Source organism: Ahaetulla prasina, chromosome 2, assembly GCF_028640845.1.
Source record: "Ahaetulla prasina isolate Xishuangbanna chromosome 2, ASM2864084v1, whole genome shotgun sequence".
Lineage (NCBI taxonomy): Eukaryota > Metazoa > Chordata > Lepidosauria > Squamata > Colubridae > Ahaetulla > Ahaetulla prasina.
Window position 1 is genome coordinate 31,718,294 of NC_080540.1, and position 23,176 is coordinate 31,741,469.

General features: G+C 39.6%; 2 protein-coding genes across 2 annotated transcripts; both read left to right on the forward strand.

Annotated features, from left to right (window-relative positions):
- The first annotated feature begins 5,261 nt into the window (after nt 1-5,261).
- On the forward strand, nt 5,262-10,765 carry RPP14 (ribonuclease P/MRP subunit p14). The gene is made up of 7 exons (XM_058171878.1): nt 5,262-5,359; nt 6,065-6,123; nt 7,383-7,499; nt 7,622-7,706; nt 8,673-8,749; nt 9,731-9,809; nt 10,625-10,765. The coding sequence occupies exons 3-7, from the start codon at nt 7,396-7,398 to the stop codon at nt 10,679-10,681; spliced, it is 402 nt and encodes a 133-aa protein (XP_058027861.1). The 5' UTR covers nt 5,262-5,359; nt 6,065-6,123; nt 7,383-7,395; the 3' UTR covers nt 10,682-10,765.
- HTD2 (hydroxyacyl-thioester dehydratase type 2) lies at nt 10,717-12,590 on the forward strand. Its single transcript, XM_058171877.1, has one exon. It carries the CDS (start codon nt 10,722-10,724, stop codon nt 11,238-11,240), a length of 519 nt encoding a protein of 172 aa, XP_058027860.1. The 5' UTR covers nt 10,717-10,721; the 3' UTR covers nt 11,241-12,590.
- The last annotated feature ends 10,586 nt before the right edge of the window (nt 12,591-23,176 follow it).

Sequence of the window (23,176 nt, forward strand, 5' to 3'; positions counted from 1 at the left end):
GCATGCTACATGGAAATTGCATTGGTTGCACTTATGTATCACTTATGGAGAGTGCAGGATTGGGGGAGTGTGGCCCTCTTTGATCTCTCAGTGGCTTTCAATGCAACTGATCATGGCCTTCTACTATAACATGTCTGAGGGAATGCACTGTTTTGCAGTGCTTCCCCTCCTTCCTAAAGTAGTGATGGTGGAAGAGAGAGCTGTTCAGAGAAATCTATTCTCTGCATGCTCCAGAGATCTTTATAGTTGTCCCTCCTTTTTTTTTTTAAAGATGACCCAGGTTGAGTAGGCAGATGCAGGCACCAATAAAGTCTTTTATTGCACTGCTAAATCACAACAGACAGCCCTCCAGGGGTGTTGGTAAACCTCCATCCCAGGTTTCCCCAACAACCAGTCACCTACAAGTTAGTATAACACAGTCCCACCAACTGAATCCAATAGTTGCCAGAAACAAGCCCCCAACAAGGAAGAAAGATGAAGTCCACAAACCTGGTGCAGAGGTCACAAAAACAAGGTCTGTAAGCCACAAGCCAGAGTCAGAATCCATAAAGCAAGATATATATATCTATCTATATATATCTTATATATATATCTTATATCTTATATATATATATATATATATATAAATTCTATTCTATATATATAGATACAGTGCCGGCTGGCAACACCCAGGGGAAGGGCCTTCTCTGTGGGGGCTCCCACCCTCTGGAACGAGCTTCCCCCAGGACTTCGCCAACTTCCTGACCTCCGAACCTTTCGCCGCGAGCTTAAGACACATCTATTTATTTGCACAGGACTGGACTAGATTTTAAATTCGAATTGGTTTTAATGGGGATTTTATTATTTTTATTATTATCATTTTAATTATTTGGCCAATTATAATAAGTTTTTTAATGGATGTTTTTATTTGTATTTTTATGTATATTTTTATCTGGTTGTTAACCACCCTGAGTCCCTAGGGAGATAGGGTGGTATAAAAATATGAAAAATAGGGACTTCCGCTGGCAACGCAGGCTTCGCGGACGTTCCCTTGGGATCGTCTGCCCTGGGTTTCGTCAAACCGTCCCTGACAGCGTACATGGGCTGTCAAACGGTTTGTGATTCCCTCCCCCGGATGAAGGGAGAGGGAAGAGTGGTCAGGATTTGGGTAGAGCTCCCCGGGATCCCCTGGAATTTAACCAGGGGATCGAAGGGTGAGAGCTCCCCTATAGCCTGACGAAGCTCCGTGCCCAGGGTGCTTCTGTTTACACAGAACGAGAAGCCGCGACCATCTCTGTGTCAAGATTTATTCCTAAAAGAGAATTCAACACAGACAGAACAGAGCAGGAGGACTAGCAAGAATTTGCAAGTAATAAATCTTAACTTCAGCTCATAAATAGCTTTCCTTTGAACTAACTTTCAACTTGAGTGGATTTAAAATGGCGTTTGTAATAAACAAAGGAAAACGAAACTATAAAGAAGAAGAATATAACAAGCTACTTTTACAAGAACTGTTAATAATTTTTTTCTCCTTTTACCTTTTTCTTTATCACAATGTTTAAGAAGAAAGTTTATTGAAATTTTTCTTTTTCTCTTTTGGTAGATTTTACAGTTTATGAATGGCTCTTAAGCAAACAGAACTAACTATTAAAATCTTGCAAACCTTTTCATTTTAAATACGGAAACTTTTATTTTTTATTTTATTTTTTAATAGAGAATTTGCAAGTAATAAATTTTAACTTCAGCTCTTAAATAGCTTTCCTTTGAACTAACTTTCAACTTGAGTGGATTTAAAATGGCGTTTGCAATATACAAAGGAAAGCGAAGCTATAAAGAAGAGCATAACAAGCTACTTTTTAAAATGAAATGAAATGAACAAGAACTGTTAATGATTTTCACAACTAACTTTCAACTTGAGTGGATTTAAAATGGCGTTTGCAATAAACAAAGGAAAACGAAACTATAAAGAAGAAGAATATAACAAGCTACTTTTACAAGAACTGTTAATAATTTTTTCTCCTTTTACCTTTTCTTTATCACAATGTTTAAGAAGAACAGTTTATTGAAATTTTCTTTTCTTTTTGGTAGATTTTACAGTTTATGAATGGCTCTTAAGCAAATAGAACTAACTATTAAAATCTTGCAAACTTCTTTATTTTAAATATGGATCTTTTTTTTTTTTTATTCTCTTCTTTTTTTTTTTTAATAGGAACTTTTGGAGGCTTATCTTTTCTTAATAAGTTTTGAAACAAGAGATTTTTACACCAATATATTAAGGATTGGAAAGTCTTTATTGTTAGATGTTAAGCTGATTGGGTGAGCAGATGGAGGAGAATGTAAGGAAATGTAAGGAAATGTAAGATAGAAGACAAGGGAAGGAGAATGCTTAAGGTGATTTTGATGGTATTTTCTTTTTAATATATATACATAGGGTTTAATTTTTACAACTGACTTATTTTGGGTATATCACTATTTGATATATGTGAGGTATAAAGGAATGGGAAGATGGAATATTGTTTAACTTTTGGAGGACAGATAGAAAAATTTATGGATGTAATGTTGGTATTTGGTTAAATAGAATTTAATTGTTATAATTGATATATTTTGGATATAAGTTATAATTTTAATAATGTTATTTGTTAGATGTAAGGTAAATTGAAGAAATATTAATATTTGTAATGTTATTTGATTTATGTAAGTGATATTTTTGGAGATTGAAAATGTGTAAGGAAATGTGTAAGATAGAAGACAAGGGGAAGGAGAATGTTTAAGATGTGATTTTGATGGTATCCTTTTTTTTTATATATATATATAGGGTTTAATTGTAAGGTAAATTGTAAGGTAAATTGAAGAAATATTAATATTAGCAATGTTATTTGATTTAGGTAAGTGATATTAAAGATATGAGAAGATAGAATATTGTTTACTTTTGGAGATTGGATAAAAATTTAAGAATTTAAGCTGGAAATATGAATTATGTTTGGGACACTGTTAAGGAAGAAAGGTATATTATAGAAGAATTTTTGATGAATACTGGAAGATGGAATATCGTTTTGGTCTTGATCGATGAAGATTGGATATATATTTGGTCTTAATTGATGAAGATATTTTATTGATGAACTGAAAATACTAACTTAATTGGAAGATTCTGAAGATTTTAGGAGTGGAATGGACTGATATATAATGGACTGGAAGAAGAATGTTTTTTTTTTGTTTTGGAAGGGAGTTAAGGTCTTGACTTATGTTGTATTTTAATTTATGATTGTTAATTTTATACCCTGTACTTTGTTCTGGGAAGTCTCGGGGGTGGGAGGGGTGGGGGAGGGGAGATGAAGGATCAATGTAAAGGAATGATTGAAGATATGTAATTAAGAAATAGAAATAATTTGAAATGAAAGCGGGCTGCTCAGCTGCCATTTCAGAAGGAATGGAGAGGAGAGGAGGGAGTGAAGGAAGAAAGCAGGTAGGAAAGAGAGGTAGAAAAGGGAAGGAGAGGAAGAAGAAAGGGAAAGAGAGAGGTTAGAAAGGGTGGAAGAGAAGAGTAGGGAAAGAGGAGAGGATGTAGAAAAGCGAAGGAGAGGAAGGATGAAGAAAGTAGAAGAAAGTAGAGAAGGGAGGAGGAAGGTTTGTTAAGGAAGGAAGTGGTAGCTGGGCAGGTCCGAATAAGTAACAAATGAAAGTTAATGATTAATGTTGAATAAGAGACTGTATATTGAATAGGTTGTTGGAAAATGAAAATAAAACTTTTTACATAAAAAAATATGAAAAATAAATAAATAAATAAATAAATAAATAATGTCCAATATGTATATTGGACATATCTGTATCTATCTATCTATCTATCTATCTATCTATCTATCTATCTATCTATCTATCTATCTATCTATCTATCGTATATCGGACATTAATATGATTGAGCAGGTCCAGAAGTACTTCACAAATACTCCACTCCTCTACTCACAATAGAATTCCCTATGCCACCAGGCTTGAAATTTTGGACTATGGAGTTACCTTTACAAGTAAATAAAGTATTCAGACATGTGCAGAAGGGTGCACAGGAAGGATCAGTTGCAAAAGTCTAAATCGTTGTTTCTTAAACTTTTTGCTTTCAGGCCCCATTCCCATTTTGAAAAAGCCCCAAATAACTTTTGTTTGTATATTTATCACTGTTTACCATTTAAAAAATTAAAACTGATGCATTTGTAGATTTGATTCATGTAAAAACAATATTAAACTCATTAAGATATTTCATAAAAATCCTTTTAAATAAAAATGACTATTTTTTTTGCAATTTTCTTAAATAACTGGAAAATAATATATATTTTGCAGACTCTTGAGAGTGTCTAATACCATACCATATTTTTAGGAACACTGATGTAAACGAACACACCAAAATTAGTTTACGCAGCCCACCACCACTGGAACACAACATTAGGTTCCAATGTCACAGTAAATCACAAAGCAAGACCTTGTTCACACAACCATTCTAGGACTAAAATGTGAGTAACTTGTTAACATTTTGGTTCAAAGCGTGAATCCAACCAGTACGATTTCAGCGAAGACCCAGAGTTACAGATGGATATTTCTTCCAACAGAAGGATGTAGTGTACATCCTAAATTGGCTTTTTCAAGAGGCAACAGGACTTTCTGGTTTTTCTTTGGAGACGTTTTGCTTCTCATGGGGGGAATGGAAGGATTCCCCACCACCAGTCAGAGCTGAAGATGCTTCTCGGATGAGAAGCGAAACGTCTTCACAGAAAAACCAGAAAGTCGAGTTGTCCCTTGAAAAAGCACCTTTGGGACAACCAAGATCTGGATGACTGAAAATCTCCATAGACCTGTAGTGTACATTTTCACTGGGACTCAAATCCTTTGGGATTTGGGGACATTTATTCCCGAAGAAAAGACTGGTATGAAGTCATAGGAGTCAGATGCTACTAGTCTCGGCAGCAAAGACAACCAGCCATAAACAAGTCTGCCGCTGCCGCCAAAAAGGCGAATCTTTCCCCATCCCTAAACGCGAGGAAATGAAGACCACGCCTTCCAGCCACGGCGCTTCATTCTATTGGTTTCCAGCTACCCCGCCTACTGCCGGCTTGTCCCAGATTTTTACTTCGCCTAACGCACTCCCATTGGTCAGAAATAGAAATATTGGCTTGCGATTGCTTCATTCTATTGGTTTCCAGCTACCCCGCCTACTGCCGGCTTGTCCCAGATTTTTACTTCGCCTAACGCACTCCCATTGGTCAGAAACAGAAATATTGGCTTGCGATTAGCTGATGCGTTTGGAGGCCAGTCTTCTCGATGCCGATGCTTCCGTTCGGCCACGTGTTGGGGACGCGCGAGGATGGGCGATCCGAGCTCGTTGTAAGGTCTTGATGTAAGTAGCGGTGGTCTTTGACAGAGGGAAGGGACTGGTGCATTTTACAGCTGGGAGGAAGAAATGCACCCTGTCGTCTTTTATACTCACTTAACCTTATCTAAATATCAGTTTTGGCCCAGCTCAATGATCCGCATTTAGGCAGAAGCTCTGGCTCAGAGCTTTGCTTAAAGTGGGTAAAGATGCAGAAATCTTAATGCTGATCAAGACAAAATTCAAAAAATTCCATTAACATCCTTAAGTTCCATTTCCCGATGTCTTATCAATGCATCTCCCATCAATGCCACCGGCCCATGATGGTGAGAGTTGTAGGATGATGCGCTGAACGGTATCTCGTTAGAGATGGATGCTGGAAGCATATTCTGCTTTGCACCGATGATGTTACCTAGTTTGGACAATGAAACGTCTGCAAGAAAAGAACCAAGCTCAGATAGCAAGCACCAAGGATCCCTCATTTGAACTAGGAGCTACAAATATTCTCCTTCAGTGGTAACACTTAAACATTATTGTTACCCAACCTTTCTTGGTAACATTTGTGTGCTTCAATTGTGTATTGTATGTATTGTCTGTGATAGATCGTTCTCCGTTCGGGTTCGAATTTCCCGGCTGGGAGCTCCTCTCCAGCAGATTGGAGCGTAGCCGATGTACTAGAAGGAATTGAGATCGAAGCGAGCTGCGTGAAAGCGAGGTTTCTTTATTTTTCAGGAAGACGAATCCAGCAAGCGCAAGGATTGCGTTCCTGGGTGAGCTGACAACCATATACAGTAAGTGTACATTTTTTATACTCTTTCCCTTTACATTTCTTTGTTTTGGGAGTACTTGATGGGATTTCCCTTTGTGTGTGTGCTTGCTAAGTTTTCTGTGTTTTGTCTTTCTGATTATGTTAATGTGGGTGGGTTTCGTGTTCGGGCGTGCGTTCCGGTTTAATAGAATAGAATAGAATAGAATTTTATTGGCCAAGTGTGATTGGACACACAAGGAATTTGTCTTGGTGCATATGCTCTCAGTGTACATAAAAGAAAAGATACGTTCATCAAGGTACAACATTTAATCTGTTCATTCTAACGATTTGATTTCCTTAAGTATTCTCCCTTCCGTTAGTTGTTTTCCATATGCTTTGACTAAAGTTAATCTATTCAGGCTTGTGATTGAATCTTGTCCTGATCTAATCTATTCCTTTATTTGGTCGGCTATGTCTGTGTGACCTGATTATTTCCTTTCCTGTATTTCTTGGTATTGTCTTTTAAATAGCCTTGAGGTTTGTGGGTTTTTCCCTGGCCGGATTTAATTCTGAGCCAGTGTCTTTTGTTATTATGATGTGCCCTTGCTTGGTTTCCTTTTGCTCAACACTGCCTAGGTGAAGTTCCCTTCCTACATCTGGATGCAATGAAAAAGTATTGTTTTTGTCATCGCTGATGGGATGGAACAAAGAAAGTGGTTTGGGTAAAGACCAAACCATTGGTGATATTTTAGCAGATCAAGATTCCAGGTGGAAACATTCTGAGGGGAGCCATGTCTCTTCAGCCTGGCTTTCCTGAAATCAAATTGCTTTCATTTTTAACTGTCCATAGATTGGTCCACAAAAATTACAAGCTTGCATTTTTATGTGATCTTTTGCATGGGCATTTAAATTATTTTAGGATACAGTAAAGAGAAAGTGAGTTTCTGTTAAGCTTGACATCTTAAGATGTTTCTTGTTCTGGATAAGTATCACCAGATCACTTCAATTGAAGAGATGCCCGTGACTGAATCTTAAGCTGTGGACACATTCTCACTCTTTTTCTAATTCTCTAAGCTTGCTTCTTTGGACTTACCTATGGCCAGTGTGGGAATAACTACTAACAAATTTATGCAACCTGGGTTAGATTGCCTAGTGGACCAATAGAATGAAAAATAAGACAGTTCCCCTCCCTGCCAGTGCATATATTTTTAAAGTGCAGGTGACAATTGATCATAGTTAAGAGTTTGTGATTTTGAGCTTAGGACTTGGCAATATGTCAGAATGGACTGTTCTGTCTTTTAGAAGTGGGCATCTTATGATGTCTGAATTTGACAATGAAAAAAAGGGCATCAAGCCTGCTGCTTATGAAAGAATAGTCCTAAAGAATGTTTCTGAATACCATTATTTGAAGATCCGTTTGTAAGTTCAAATCCCTTTTTTAAAATACTCCCATTCCATTTCTGCTCAGTTGTGTATAACTTTAACATGTTAGAGGCATATTATACTTACTAATAAACCTTTTTATAAAAAATGAATTGTAGGGAGTTTGAAGAAGCTGGCATTAGTTTAAATCCTGTTGATTTCAAACAACTTATCATCTCTGCTTTGAAACGGCTCCATGGTGAGGTATGTCATTTTTGTCTGAATTATTTTTGAGGTAATAATTTATGAATCCTTTGCAACTTCTGATTTATTTACAGTATATATGGAACGGGGTGATTGGAACGGAAGACTGTAAAAAGTGGTTTGATTGAAATGTCTGTATTAGGAAGACTTTTACTAACGGCAGTTTGTAGTTGTACACCATGGTGAGCCAGGATTCAGACTGTTAATAATCTGGTTCTTTGCATGTCAACCTTTATCTGCTATTAGTTAATATCCTTTAAAACAGAGAGGTCACTTAGTTTCTTGTTTACACTCTGGTGCTGTTTCCTGCTTCATAACAACTTCATTACTAAAATCTAGTATCAAATGACAGCAATGTTTTGTTATATGGGAAAAATAATAAGGAAAGAGATATCAAACGCTGATTGGCCATGCATCTGTTTTAATGAAAAGACACCCCAGTCACTGAAAATTAAAAAGAGAATTTCTGCCTCCTCTAATGGTATTGCATCACTGTCCTGTTCCTTGCTGTCATTTGTAGATAAAGAGATAAACAACTCTTCCCAAACCTCATTTATGGTTTTTGGCAGCAAAAGAATCATTATGTTTTAAATAAGGTAGGATCAGACGATGCCTCTGATTACAAATACCAGCTGTTTCTCCCAGATATAAGGGGCCTTGATGATTTTCATGTGTACAAGAAAAGTAGATTAAAAAAGTGAATGATGAAAACAAATATTCAAGATCATCTCATTTTGTGCATTATTCTCCATTACATCCTACAAGTTTGGGCTTGTAATGAAATATATTTAAAAAAAACCCTGCAAGTCATTCTTCATTAAGCTTACCTTGAATGCCAAGTTTGTAATTATATAAAATTAAACTATATGTAGTGGTGGAATACAATTGAATTTCTTATGAGAGCTTTCTTCATGACTTTGAGATTTTTAAAGTGCATCTTAGTAATAGTGGCATGTTTCCTTTCAGGTTGGTGCTGCATTACCTGTTGATGTTTTGACATATGAGGAAAAAACATTGACTGCCATACTTAGAGTATCTAATACGTAAGACATTTTGAATATGTTTTCTTGGCAAGTGTGGTTAGATAAAAGAATACTCTCTAGCGTAATAATAAAAATTGAGACATTTCTTTTAAAATTCAAGTAAGGTGTCATAAGTCTTGTACCATTTTTTTCCTTCAAACTTAGCAGCTTTAAGATGGGTAGACTTCTCCCATCCTGGCTGGTAAATTTTGGGAGCTGAAGTGTACACATCTTGAGGTTGTTAAGTTTGACTTAGTTTATGGAATTTATTTGCTTGCAGATGTGTCATTACCCAATTAGCTAACACCATCAAGGGTAGTGAGTGTGGTGTTTGCTTCCCGTTTATATACAGTAGCTTGTCCTGCCAGTGTTGGTGGACGATGTGTTCTAATCTATTTCGTTGTTAGTTTTTTTTTTATAGTCTCGGCTGGTTTGTCTGAATGCTTAGTTTCTAGAAATTCTCTAGCATTTTTGGATTTGGCTTGACCTGGATTGCTTATGTGACTTCCCAGTTGAAACTGTGGTTGAATCTGTTCATAGTTGTGAGATTAAGGAGCTTTCAGTGAGTCTTCTGACTGCTAGTTCGTGTTCATGGATGCACTCTGCTCATCCTCCAGCAGCCTACATCCAGATAAGCAGAGATTGACACCAGTCAAACAATAAAGCAGAAAACAATACCCTAATTAAGAAAAGACCAAGGAGAGAGCCACACCCTCATTAATACTGGCAGGGCAGGCTGCTGTATATAAATGGACAGGCTCCATACTTGCTACCATTGATTACATTAAATGCAATTGCTTTATCAGGAAAGCATCATTTGTTATCTTAGCATATATGTTGGGAAATTTCAGCCTCAAGTTTATTTGGATCTAATTTCTGGATAGCTATGGCTAAGAGCTCATTGAACCTTGATTCTATTTACCATGAAATATTTGTGATTTACTTTACTTGCCTACTGATTAGTCATTTCCATTAATATATCCAATGCTATTATTTATACAGTGGCCTTGTAAAACTGTGGAGTGCTTTATCATTGCTTGGCTCGTACCAGAACAGAAAATGTGCCTTTAGGGTGATACAGGTAAGAATTGAGAAATAATCAGTTCAATAAAATTGTTCAATAAAATTATTGCTCTAGCACTTTTAGATCTTATATTGAAGATGGGCAACCCATAGACAAGAGGTCTTCAGACTTGGCAGCTTTAAGACTTGTGGACTTCAACTCCCAGAATTCTCCAGTCAGCTATGCTATACTGGCTGGAGAATTCTGGAAGTTGAAGTACACAAGTCTTAAAGCTGCCAAGTTTGAAGACCTCTGCCATAGACTATATTCACATGTACTTCTTATCCTGTGCTTTCCTTAAAGTATTATAGTTGACTTTCATTGTGGGTGGGTGTATGTTGGGTATTCTGTGTTTTATTGCTTTATATTTTTTCAATAGTTTTTTTTCAAAGAATTCATTGTGTGGATAAGAAACAGGATAAATATGTTTTTCTAAGGGTGTGTTGAGTTTACTGTCTGCTGCTTTACTGTTGATTGCTTTATTGTATTACTATTTATTTTTGGGGGGGAGAATAAGTTCATCCCGGCTTGTTCTGACCTGTTGCTCTTAGGAACTTAATATTTCTTGAATATATAAGCCGATCTGGCTATTTTCTCAGGGCTTCAGGCTGACACCACCATTATTTATGGCATCATTTCCTTTCATCTCATTCTAGTTGAAATGCTTGAGTTCAGCCACTTAACCATCCTGTCCTAGGTTTGCAGTTATTAAATTTGGTCTCCAAGGAAATTAATCAACTGCCATTTATTTGCTTGAAGCTGCCTGAATGTTCTTTTATGCAAAAGGAATTGATTTTGTGCTTCTATATTAATTTTTTTCCCTTTCTCTCTAGACTTCTCCATTTCTTCTTGCGTTAGCTGGGAACAGCAGAGAAATGGTGCTAGATTAATTATTCAGTTGATTATGGTTTGTATAACACTATGATGTTGATGGCATTGCCCAAATGCAGATTTTTTTGTGTGAGACTTGGGAGAATAGTTTCCACAAAGCCAAGCATGTCCATGCCATTCTTCACTCAACACCGTGTTCAGTTTTTACACGTAAAAGTTGGATACAAAGCTGAAATAAGTAAGAAGTTCACATCAAAGGATATTGTTACCTTTTCTGAATTAACAGGGGACACTAACCCATTACACTTGGATGAAGAATATGCAAAGCAATCAAGGTTTGGGAGAACAGTTGTACATGGTGTTTTGATCAATGGACTTATTTCAGCTGTCCTAGGTACGAAAATGCCTGGGCCTGGGTGTATCTTCCTTTCTCAGGTAATTAATTTTCCATCTCCTTTATATGTTGGAGAAGAGGTCTTGGCTTCAGCAGAAGTGAAGAAATTGAAGAGGTGTCTTGCTTATATTGCAGTGTCATGTACAGTTGTCCAAAGTGGCAAAATTGTCATGGAGGGTATTGTTAAAGTTGTAGTGCCTGAAGATCACAAGCCTGTGGCCTGATTGTATAGTTCAGGGGTCCTCAAACTTGGCAGCTTTAAAACTTGTGGACTTCAACTCCCAGAATTCTCCAACCAGCATAGGTGGCTGGAGAATTCTGGGAGTTGAAGTCCATGTCTTAACGCTGCTAAATTTGAAGACCTCTGGTATAGTCTGTCCTATTGGTAGCTGAGATGTACTTTTAGCTGTATTCAAGTAGTTACCTAACTCTCTGAGGAATTTGAAACAGTTTAATTCCAATGTTTTGATGTTGATCTGATTTAAAAGATTGCTTTGCCTTTTTTCAATGTGACAAGTGAAATAGAATGAAAGCTTCAGAAGAATGCTGTCGTGTCCCACTCCTCCGCTGACGGCCGGGTCGGGGAAGTCCGTATCAAGCGTGCCTCTGCAGCTCTGCCAAAGTCCTATCAGAGTTCTCAAGGCAGGCAGGAGACCAGGAAGTGACTTCAGCAATCCAAGTTAGACTTTGCCTGACTCAGAGAATGCCAGAAAGCAGATCCTTTATATAGACCATGGGGTATAGCTCCATGACTCAGCACTTATCCAGGCCTGCCCCTCCCTTCCTTTTGCTGATGTCGCCTCTCAACTCTCCGGAAGCGAGGATCTCTCCAGCCTCCAGCTGTTGGTAATCTGAGCTCATGACTGGCTTCACATTCTTCAGGCTCACATGCTATAGGGGAGGGGTTTAGTTGCTCCGTTTGCCTGGGCATGGTGCCAGGACTGGGGGCTGAAGGCACGTCAGGCCCTTTATCTTGCTCGGCCTGTCCGGGCATGGTGCCAGGGCTGGGGGCTGGAGGCATGCCAGGACATTCTTCCGAACTATCAGCGTCCGGCAGGAGATAAGAGGGGCCCGGCTGCGGCAGGGGGAGCGGGCGAGACACAACAAATGCTGAGGTAAAAATCAGTATCTAAAATGCCTTGAGTTGTTTACTTTGGATTTATATATCGGACAGATTTAAGGATTGTCATGTTCGGTTTGACTAGTGACCCCATTAGCTCTGCATTTTATCAATAAAAAATAACCACCCAGGTGACAGTTTTATTGCTTAGGGAGTTGGTGCAATCCATCCTCTTATCATTAACTAGAAGTACATTGTAGATCTGACCTCTTCTTCCTCCCACAAATGTCATTTATATAAATACGTTTGATATAGAATAAGCTGACAAATAAGATGAAGAACTTAATGTTATTTCCTCAAATTCTCTTGCTGAAAAAAAAAATCAGTACAAGCTTGGTATTCTCCTTGCGGCAAAGTAACACTTGACTTCTCTGGAATGTTAATCTCAACTACCACTCTGTTATCTTTCTTCTGTTTTAACTTTCCCAATTAATAAAAAAAAACTTGTATTGTTGTTCTTAATGATCTGGGTAATTCTATTATGTAATTATACCGTGGCTACTGTTTGCAATCCTTCCATCTCGGTGGGAAAAACTTTAAGAATAAACCAAAAGCAATTGGAGAAGGCCAAACCAGTTTTCTTCATTAAACTATAAAATTATAGTGGTCACTGAGCTCCCAGCCAGCAAGGACTTCAAGAGTGCAGATCGTATTCAGCAGGGGTCCCCCAAACCTTTTAGTACTGTGGATTGGTGGCACACACGCAACCTAAATCCCACGCATGCGCAAATGTAGCTTCGCCCAGTTCCCAATAGGACACAGCCTGGGGGTTGGGGACCCCAACACAAGTTCACAGAGAGTCAAATAGGCACTAGCTTGATCTTATCACAGGAATAACTGACATTGAAAAGAAGTGCAGATGAGGTTCTCTGGCATCTTTAAGAACATCCTGTATTGCTAGGCATTTAGCTTCAGAATAACAGATTGCATTTTAACTGCCATTTATTGTTTTAAAAAAGTATCCCTCATAATACCTGGACAGGAGAGACAGGGCATTTTTAAATAATATCCTTGAGAGTCGAGATGTAAAAACATCCAGGTTCTATATCAAAGCTATTTATGATTCAGGGAGAATATATATCTAAGGGAGTTAATTTGAGATAAGTGGAAAAGGTAACACTTAAGTTTATTGTGGCTGACCTGTATCAGCAGACAGAAAAGTAATGAGAGGCTGAACTTTAGTGTTATAGAAGACTCCTGAGAATATAGTGGATAGCTAAGAAAACAAATTTTACTTTAGGTACAAATTACTTCAGACACACACACAAGAGTCAACTCTCAGGGGAAGGCTCTCCTGCTGGGAAATATAGAAGAGCATAACCAGCACCAAGGTGGATGGACTCAGTTACAGTGGCAATGAGTGTACCATTGGAAAATCGGAAGGACCAGATCATCATGGAGAAAATCCATGTAGGTCAGGGGTGTCAAACTCGTGGCCTGCAGGCCAGATGTGTCACGCACTGGCAATACCCACACCCAGTTTAGCGAAGGAAAATAGTTGATACGTCATGTGACGACACGATGTGAGTTTGACACCCCCATCTAGGTGGTTGCTAAGAGTAAACAGCTTGATGCTATAATCAATACATGAGAGCCAGTTTGATGCAGTGATTAAAGTTCCAGGCAAAAAAACCAGAAGGCCTTGAATCCTAGTTCTGCCTTCGATACAAAGCCGGTTGGGTCACTTTGGGTCGGTCAGTTTGTGTCCCAGGATGTACCAAGGGCAAGCAACTTATGAAAACTTGCCAAGAAAACTGCATGAGGAGTCAACACTGAATTAAAGCTATGTGCACACATACCTAATGCCTGCCTTGGAATTAATATGAATACAGAAACATATCATTTATATGTATGTTGCGTGCTAACATCACATCACATACATATTGATAGGATAGATATCACAAAGTGAATTATCACAAAATGCCAATTCAGTGTGTGTTTACCACACATTGATTGGCATTTTGTGATAATTCACTTTGTGATATCTATCCTATGGAAAAAAAATCCATACCAGCAATCATTAGGAGAACAATTGAAAATAAAAATGCCAACATTGTAATACCCTATAAAAATCTATGGAATGTTCACAGCTGGTTTGTGTACAGGACTAGTTCCCCTGCTTGAAAAAGGTGATATAAAGCTAAAAGAACTGTGGGTCTTCAGCACAAAAAGGCTAGAATATTTTGGGCTCCTTAGCTTGGAAAAATGGAGATGGGGCCTGATTGGGATATATAAAATCATGCATGACATATAGTATTTTGAGAAATGCTTTCTTTCTCTACTAACAGTAAAAGCCAGCCAGTGAAACCAATGAAGTAGTGAAGGAGCTTTTGTTTTTTAAAAAAAAGAAAGCAATTCTTCGTTCAGCACATTACTAACCCGTGGGAACATATTTATTATGTAATGACCAGAACTTGGATAGCTTTAAAAAAAAACTATAGATAAATAAATGGAGAACAAATCCATCAAGCTCTTATTGGTTCAATTCAATGCTCCCATCCAGTTGGGGGCAGCATGTCTCTGAATACCAACTGCAAGGAAGGTGTTCTTTTTCTATGTCTTTTTCTTCCGCTTGTAGAATTTGTTGTTCATGTGCAAAGCCACATACTAGACAAGACTGATGCATCAGGTCTGTTCTTAGGTTAGTGAAGAATACATTTCAGGCTTGCAGCATCAAGAACTTTTGAGAGCCACTGTTGGAGCCATGATGGTAGCTCAGGGAACAAAACTGGGTCTTTTAAAAGAGATACAATATGAAGCAATTTTTCTTTTTTTTTGGTACAATTGTCAGGAACGCAACAGCATAGAGTGCAACAATTGCATAGATTTATTGAATCAAATCTTGAATGTAATTGCCCTTTTATTAAATGTCTCAATTCCAGCACAACTACCATACACATTACTGATCATTAACCTAAGCAGAGGGGTTATCTAAATATTCAATTACCAAAACCTGTCTTGCAGATCGTTGATTCTAGAAAGCACGCTAGAGCTTTTAACACTTCTCTCTTGCTCTCCTATTTTAGTGTATTGGACTCTGATCAATTGATTTCCTTTAATCTTGTCACTGTTACAAATAAAACCAAGTCAGGCAGTAGTCTAGCGTGGGTATTCTTGATTATGGAAACTCACATCTTGACTCTAGATACTTTTATTAATCTCTAATACTTTGAAAGTCTCATAGCATATTGTTGTTTTAGTCCACTTGTGTGATTTTCTCTTTCCACTTATCTGTGCAATTAGATGGAGTACATATACTTCCTTAGATTGGGTATTCATCGTAACATTCCTTAATGCTCAATATCATGGCTGATGCAGCCTTCCATCCTTCTGAGGTCAATAAAATGAGGATCCAGATTATTGGGGGCAATACGTTGACATTGTAAACCGCTTAAAGTGGGCTGTAATGCACTGTGGAGCCGTATATAAGCAATATCATTAAGTGCTATTGCTATCCATCATGATTACTGAAAAATATTTTCTGGGCAAGCTGGCAAAGAGGTTACATTCTGTTTCTCTCAGGTTTAGCTAGCTCTTTGTTTCTGTATAGCCAAAGCATTCTTCCAACATGAATTTCATAAACTATTCCCTAAATCGCCACAGGAGATCAACCAGTCTAACATGGACCTCAATAAAGCTGCTGTTAAGTATTCAGGAATTGCCAGTTTATGAATTACCCATGAATAACCAGCAAGCACTCATCAGCCATTGATACACTTAGATGGGTGCTTTTTCTTCAGGTCTTGAGCCAAACTGTAAATTTCAAATGATGCTCTGTTGAAAAGGGATTTTGTATTTATTTCAAGTTGTTTAGGATGATACTGAGGTCCATAGGACTCAGTATTCTGGCACATCCTATTTCCTTTGTGGTGATCAAGTCAGCACTAACCATCCTGGCCTATCATTTTTATTAAAATTCAAAAACCCTATAGTGGTAATGAGAACCGTTTCATATCTCCTAGCATTAGTGCTGAGCTCTGAATAATATACTCCGGCAGTTCTTATTTTCCAGCTCATAATTTAAATACAATGCTTATTAATTCTATTCATACTTCAATTTATAGGTTCCTGGTCTCCCAAGCTAGTGATAGTTTATTTTTAGAGTGTTTATAATCTACCCAATTGCAAAAGCAACCAGCATTAATGAAAAAAGCATGTCAAAACATTCAATCATAAATAAATCGATCTCTATAAAAATAAATACCAACAAACCTAATTAGGGTTGAATAACTGATGAAATAAAACCCTGTTTTAAAGATCTCAAAATAGTATACTTTGGTTCATTACATATATCAGAAATGATTTACATAAAGGTTATAAACAATAGTAAAAATAGAATTGCTCTTGGAAAAAGAGTGGCTGAGGAAAGGAAGCAATTTCATAGTCTGGACCCACCTAACTCTATTAGAGATTTGTTTCACATGGCGACAATACTCCATGGGAATGTTTCTGTAGCTGACACAGTGCATCAACAGAATATCATCTCTAGAATATAAGTTAAGTCAAATCAGAAGTCAATAATTTCTCAGATGTTTAGGTTCTTAAAAAGTCCCTCAGTAGTTAATTGACAACCTATGCTGAGTCAAGCAGAGATATCATTCCTTTGGTAAATTACTCCAAGTAATTAGCCAAAATATTCATTGTTTGCAGCCATAAACTAGCTTTATGGAAAATATTAACATTCATCTTGTATTGAAGATAATACATAGGCTACTATGGAAAAAAATCTTTTTGTCCAATACTGTATCCAAGACGATCAGGGATGCTCTTGGCTAATGAAGATACTTGAGTTTACATGGCAAAGTATGGCTCAGATATACCTTATTTCCTGGACTCACTGGAGAAGAGCCTAATGTTGGGAAAAACTGAGGGCAGAAGAAGGGGACGACGGAGAATGAGGTGGCTGGATAGAATCACTGAAGCAGTAGGCGTGAGCTTAAAAGAACTCCAGAGGATGGTAGAAGACAGGAAGGCCTGGAGGAACGTTGTCCACGGGGTCATGATGGGTCGGTCATGACTTTCCAACTAACAACAACAATCCTTATTGTTGTTGAATATGAATTCAGCTGAAATGAATTCAGCTGAAACCATTTCAGGTGACTATTTCCTACATTGGAAATAGTGTAGTTGTTTTTCCACTGAAGAAAAAAAAAATCACAGAATGACCCAAGTCAGGGTTGTTATCATGGTTAGAATTTCTGAGTAGAGGGGGGTAACCCACTCTATTTCTACCTATTTTTCAACCTCACCACATCTGGTCACACAGGTATTAGTAGGCACAGTTAATAGTCATTATGATAATGCATAAGTTATTTAAAATTATATTTCCTTGAAATACAGTTCCTTTGACTTTTCAGATCGTTTAAGAATTGTTTCAAAGCTGTTTCTAAAGAAAGTTATTCTGAAAGGAATCGAAAGGTGATCATTATATCTTTATTTCCCAAAGAACTCTTTTATTTGCATGTGTGAAAGAGAAGAACAAGTGTAGTAACACAAATAGGGGTGTCTTTCTGCAGCTGAAAAGTCAGAAGCTATTTATATAGTCAGATGATTTATTTATAAAGCTATTATAACTCAGGTTTTCTATAGCTTTTTGCAGAGAAGAGAAACAATGCAAGACACTGAAACAGCTGTAAATGTGAAAATATTAACTTAATGAATTCATTAGGTAACAGGTAGAACACTGTATTTAGTTCTCTGGTATTTCATCTTCATAGGATTTTTAATGTTCCCTAGAGACAATAGCCAGGTAATAAATGATTAAGGAACACTGAAAAATGCAGTTTCCGGGGGTTTTTACTCACTGGGTATCTCAATTACATACGTATTAAGATGATGATGGAAGATATGTATCCTGGCTTCCATGACCTTGTGTGTACAGTAATGACCCTGTTTGTATATTGCACAAGTTTCGGTATATATTGCCTGTAGTGTTTAAACCAGCCCCTAACTACAACTATGAGCACCTATGGAACATACTCTCACATATCATTAATATATGTATAATGTTTAGATCACGAGCAAAAACTACTAGTAAGACTTGTTCCTGGCATAACTTCAAAAACCCTGAAGACAATCCAGGCTCTGTGTCTTGTTTCCGCCCTAATGCATGTTTCTTTATTAACTTTCTATACAGTCACAATCATAATGTTTCTTGGTAACACCAACACATATATCCATGGTTTAAAAAATGTCCTTAGCTCCCCCCATTAACATTCAGTCTGAAAACGGTGTAAAAAGGGGGAAATATTCACAAAAGACTATGTTCTCATAATTAAGAAAGATCTCTACCTCGGATGGCTATCAGTGTAGGGATAAACTAAATTTCCAGGTGAAGGGTGCTCTGTAGCACAGTGTCATGATGGAAAAATGTCACACAAGTGAAGAAACATGCACATTCTTTTCTGAGCTGTCTGTTTCGGACAGGTTGATTTTGGTTGGAGGAAATGCATTTAGATCTCCCCAATCCACAAAGAGTTTTCAATCTCTCTTCCACTCAATTTAGGAAGGTTGGAAGTATAAACGTATAAAAGTATAAAGTATAAACCAACTGATGAAGACCCTACTTTTAAAATGGGGCAAAGAAAGATCTTAGGAGCTTTTTAAAATTGCATTTTAATAGGCTTTTAAGGGGAGGGAGGGTCAGGGTGGGTTTGGGGGGAAACCCACCAGGGGGAGGGATAGGGATTGGGATATGGCCAGATCCTGCGAGGGCTCGCGGCGTTGCCATCATAGGTTCGGGGACGAGGGTGGAGGTGGGTGCTCGGTTCCATGAGGGTCATTCCATCAGCACGGTAATTGGGAGGGGCAGATATGGCGGAAGCGGGGGACCATATCATGTTCGGGGAGTGCGTGAGCGTTATTTGCGAACGATCTTGCACTCCGGTCCCTCTGACTTTTCCCGTTCCCCGGGTGGTCGGGATCCTCAGAGCCTGGACCTTCGGCTGATGTTTTGTAATGCCAGGTCCGTTGTGAATAAAGCCCCCCTTATTTACGATCTTATACAAGAGGGGAGTATGGACCTGTTGGGCATCTCGGAGACCTGGTTGGGCACGGAAGAAGGGGTGCCCCTGGTTGAAATGTGCCCACCAAGTTTCCGTGCATTTCATCAGCTGAGGGCCCAGGGTAGGGGTGGTGGGGTGGCGGTTATTATTAACAAGGGTCTGCGACCGAGGGAAGTCACTGTACCACAGATAGCCGGATGTGAGTCCCTCTTTGTGAGGTGGGGTCAGGGGATACAGGTGAGTCCGTTGATTACGTACCTGGCTCCCTGCGGCATGACAGCAGCCCTGCCCGAGCTGTTGGAGGTGATTGCCCCCAGACTTATGGTTATGGGGGATTTCAACCTGCCATCGCTTGGTGAGTCATCTGCTGCAGCTCGGGAGTTCATGGCTTCCATGACGGCCTTGGACCTGACCCAGTTAGTTGATGGTCCCATTCACATTGGGGGAAACACTCTGGACTTAATCTTTGTCTCTGGACAGTGGCTGAATGATCTAGAATTAAGGGATTTAGTTACTCTACCCTTGTCATGGTCGGATGATTCGCTCTTTCGGTTGGACGTTCAAACCGCCAACCCTCACCACAGGGAGACGGAACCGACACGTTGGTTCCGTCTCAGGTGCCTGATGGACCCGGAGAGGTTTCTGACGGAGCTTGGGCCACTTCCTGAGGGCCTAGCCCACAACTCGGCTAAAGAACTCGTCGTCACTTGGAAAAGGGCGGGGGCGGGGGCCTTGGACTGCGTCGTGTCTTTGCGGCCTCTGACCCGGTGCCGATCTCGACCGGCTCCTTGGTATTCCGAGAAGCTGAGAGAGATGAAGCGCTGGAAAAGACACCTAGAGAGGGGTTGGAGGGCCAGTCGTTCTGAACCTGATCGAACACTAGTAAGGTCTCATATTCAGACCTACCTAGTGGCGATAAGAGCAGCGAAGCGTATTTCTCTGCTCTTATTGCGTCAGCAGATAACCTCCCAGCAGCCTTGTTTAGGGTGACCCACTCCCTTCTTACCCAGGGAGCTAGGGAAGATCCCTTGCAAGGCCGTGCTGAGGATTTTGGACAATATCTGCACGATAAAATCGCTCAGATTCGGGATGGGCTGGACAGATTGGGTAGTTTCGGATGGGATGATGGAGGTAGGTCTTGAGGCTGTCTTCTGGGAGGAGTTTGACACTGTGGCTCCCGAGGACATGGACAGGATACTGAGGAGGCTGAATGCAACCACATGTTTATTGGACCCGTGTCCCTCCTGGTTGGTACTGGCCACACAGGAGGTTACACGAGGCTGGCTTCAGGGAATTGCTTCTCTGAGGGAGGGTGTCTTCCCTACTGCCTTGAAAGAGGCTGTGGTGAGACCCCTCCTCAAGAAGCCCTCCCTGGATCCAGCCGTTTTATCGAACTACCGTCCGGTCTCCAATCTTCCTTTTGTGGCGAAGATTGTTGAGAGTGTGGTAGTGCATCAGCTCCCTCAGTACCTGGATGAAACTGTCTATCTGGACCCGTTCCAGTCCGGTTTCCGACCTGGGTACAGCACAGAGACGGTATTGGTCGTGTTGATGGATGATCTCTGGAGGGCCCAGGACAGGGGTTGTTCCTCTGCCCTGGTCCGATTAGATCTCTCAGCGGCTTTTGATACCATCGACCATGGTATCTTGCTGCAGCGGCTGGAGGGGTTAGGAGTGGGGGGCACCATTTTTCGGTGGTTCTCCTCCTTCCTCTCTGACCGGTCGCAGACAGTGTTGGCAGGGGGGCAGAGATCGACTGCGAGGTGCCTCTTGTGTGGGGTGCCTCAGGGGTCGGTTCTCTCGCCTCTCCTGTTCAACAGCTATATGAAGCTGCTGGGCGAGATCATCCGTGGTTTTGGGCTGTGGTGTCATCTGTACGCTGATGATACACAGCTGTACATTTCCACCCCTAACCACCCCAGCGAAGCCGTTGAAGTGATGTCTCGGTGTCTGGAGGCTGTGCGGGTCTGGATGGGGAAAAACAGGCTCTGACTCAACCCCTCCAAGACCGAGTGGCTGTGGATGCCGGCATTCCAGTATAATCAGCTGATGCTATCGCTAACTGTGGGGGATGAGTCATTGGCCCCCACAGAGAGGGTCCACAATCTGGGCGTCATTCTGGATGCACGGCTGTCGTTGGAAGAGCATATGACGGCTGTCGCCAGAGGAGCTTTTTATCAGGTTCGCCTGATACGCCAGTTGCGTCCCTTCTTAGACCGGGATTCCTTATGCACACTCACTCACGCCCTCGTCACTTCCCGTCTGGACTACTGCAACACTCTCTACATGGGGCTCCCCTTGAAGAGCACCCGAAGGCTCCAACTGGTTCAGAATGTGGCCACGCGGGTGATAGAGGGAGCGACTTGTTGCTCCCATATAACACCTCTCCTGCGCAGGCTGCACTGGCTTCCAGTGGTCTTTCGGGTGCAATTCAAGTTGGTTACCACCTTTAAAACGCTCCATGGCATAGGACCAGGTTATTTATGGGACCACCTGCTGCTACCGGTGGCCTCCCATCGACCAGTGCGCTCCCATAGGGAGGGTCTCCTCAGGGTGCCGTCAGCCAGACAATGTTGGCTGGTGACCCCCAGGGGGAGGGCCTTCTCTGTGGGGGCACCAACCCTCTGGAACGAGCTACCACCAGGTATCCGCCAACTCCCTGATCTCCGGACCTTTCGACGCGAGCTGAAAACATTTCTGTTCCATCGCGGAGGACTGGGCTAATGGTTTTTAAATGGGGTTTTTATTGGTTTTATAGTGTCCAGCCAACTTTGAATTTTCGCTTTTAAATTGGTTTTAATTTTTGTATCAATTGTTTTATTCTGGCTGTAAACCGCCCTGAGTCCTTTAGGACAAGGACGGTATAGAAATTTAAATAATAAATAAATAAATAAAATAATTGTTGATAGGATTAAAGTTACATTGGATTCTACCAGTACTGCCTCTGTGTCATTCAGGAAATGGAGGACAGCCAGCAACTTAAATGAATTAGGAAAGCAAAAAATTTAAAAAAATCAGATTATTGGCTGAAAAATGCAAGAAAGATAATTCTGGCTAACATTAAGAGACAATGCTTAACAGAATGAGCTGTTTTCTATAGTTGGAGGTATTTAAAGAGAGACTGAACAGTTAAAGTATATTGTAATAGCACTCTAAACTATGGAGTAGAAACTTGGATCAATTTCAACAGACCTGTTCCAGCAGTTAATCCTCTTCTGGACTCATCAAATACTAGCAAAGTTTGTTTTTGTTTTCAATCCATTACAAGCATGTTAAATTGTGTAAGTTTTTTTAAAAAAAGATTCTGGTCAATGTCTACAACTTTGGACAACAATGAGAATACCACAAAGTTTTGTCTAAATTACTGCTTGCTTTTTTTAAAAAAGTAATGAAATGAAGATTGGCATGACACTGTAGTTGAACTACTACTTAAGTTTCACTTTCCTTTCTCCTAGTCTTTACCATCTTAGTTTTGTTTCTGTAGGAAACGGTTGATTAATTCACAGCCTCTGTAGGCTACAATAAAAACATTGTCCAAAGAATTAACCACTGTGAATTAACCGCTATAATTAACTAAGAATTAACCGCTATAATTAACAGCAGCATTGTGTGTAGAAAGATGATCTTCATCCAATTTTTACAGATCACCGCTTTTATTTTAAAAGCTCTATATAACTTCTGAATAAGATATGTAGTCTTATGACATGTTACATTCCCCCATTTTAAAACATTTCCTTGTAAATATCACTAAAGATAAATTAAATGCCAAATTTTCATGGGATGTTATTTCAAACCTGGCTTAAGACAGTCTTTGCTGGCAAAAACTGATTAACTTGCTTAAACAGACTATTAGTCAGTCTCCTTAAACCTTTCAGAAATTGTTTCCTCGTACAAGTACAGCATTGCACATTTATGCAAGTGTTATTTTCTGTACTGATGTTTCTAAATATTTTCCTCCGTTAGCCCTGTGTTCCAAAATGATGCAATTTATAAGCAGCATATAAAAACATGTTTCTCAACCTTGGCAACATTAAGA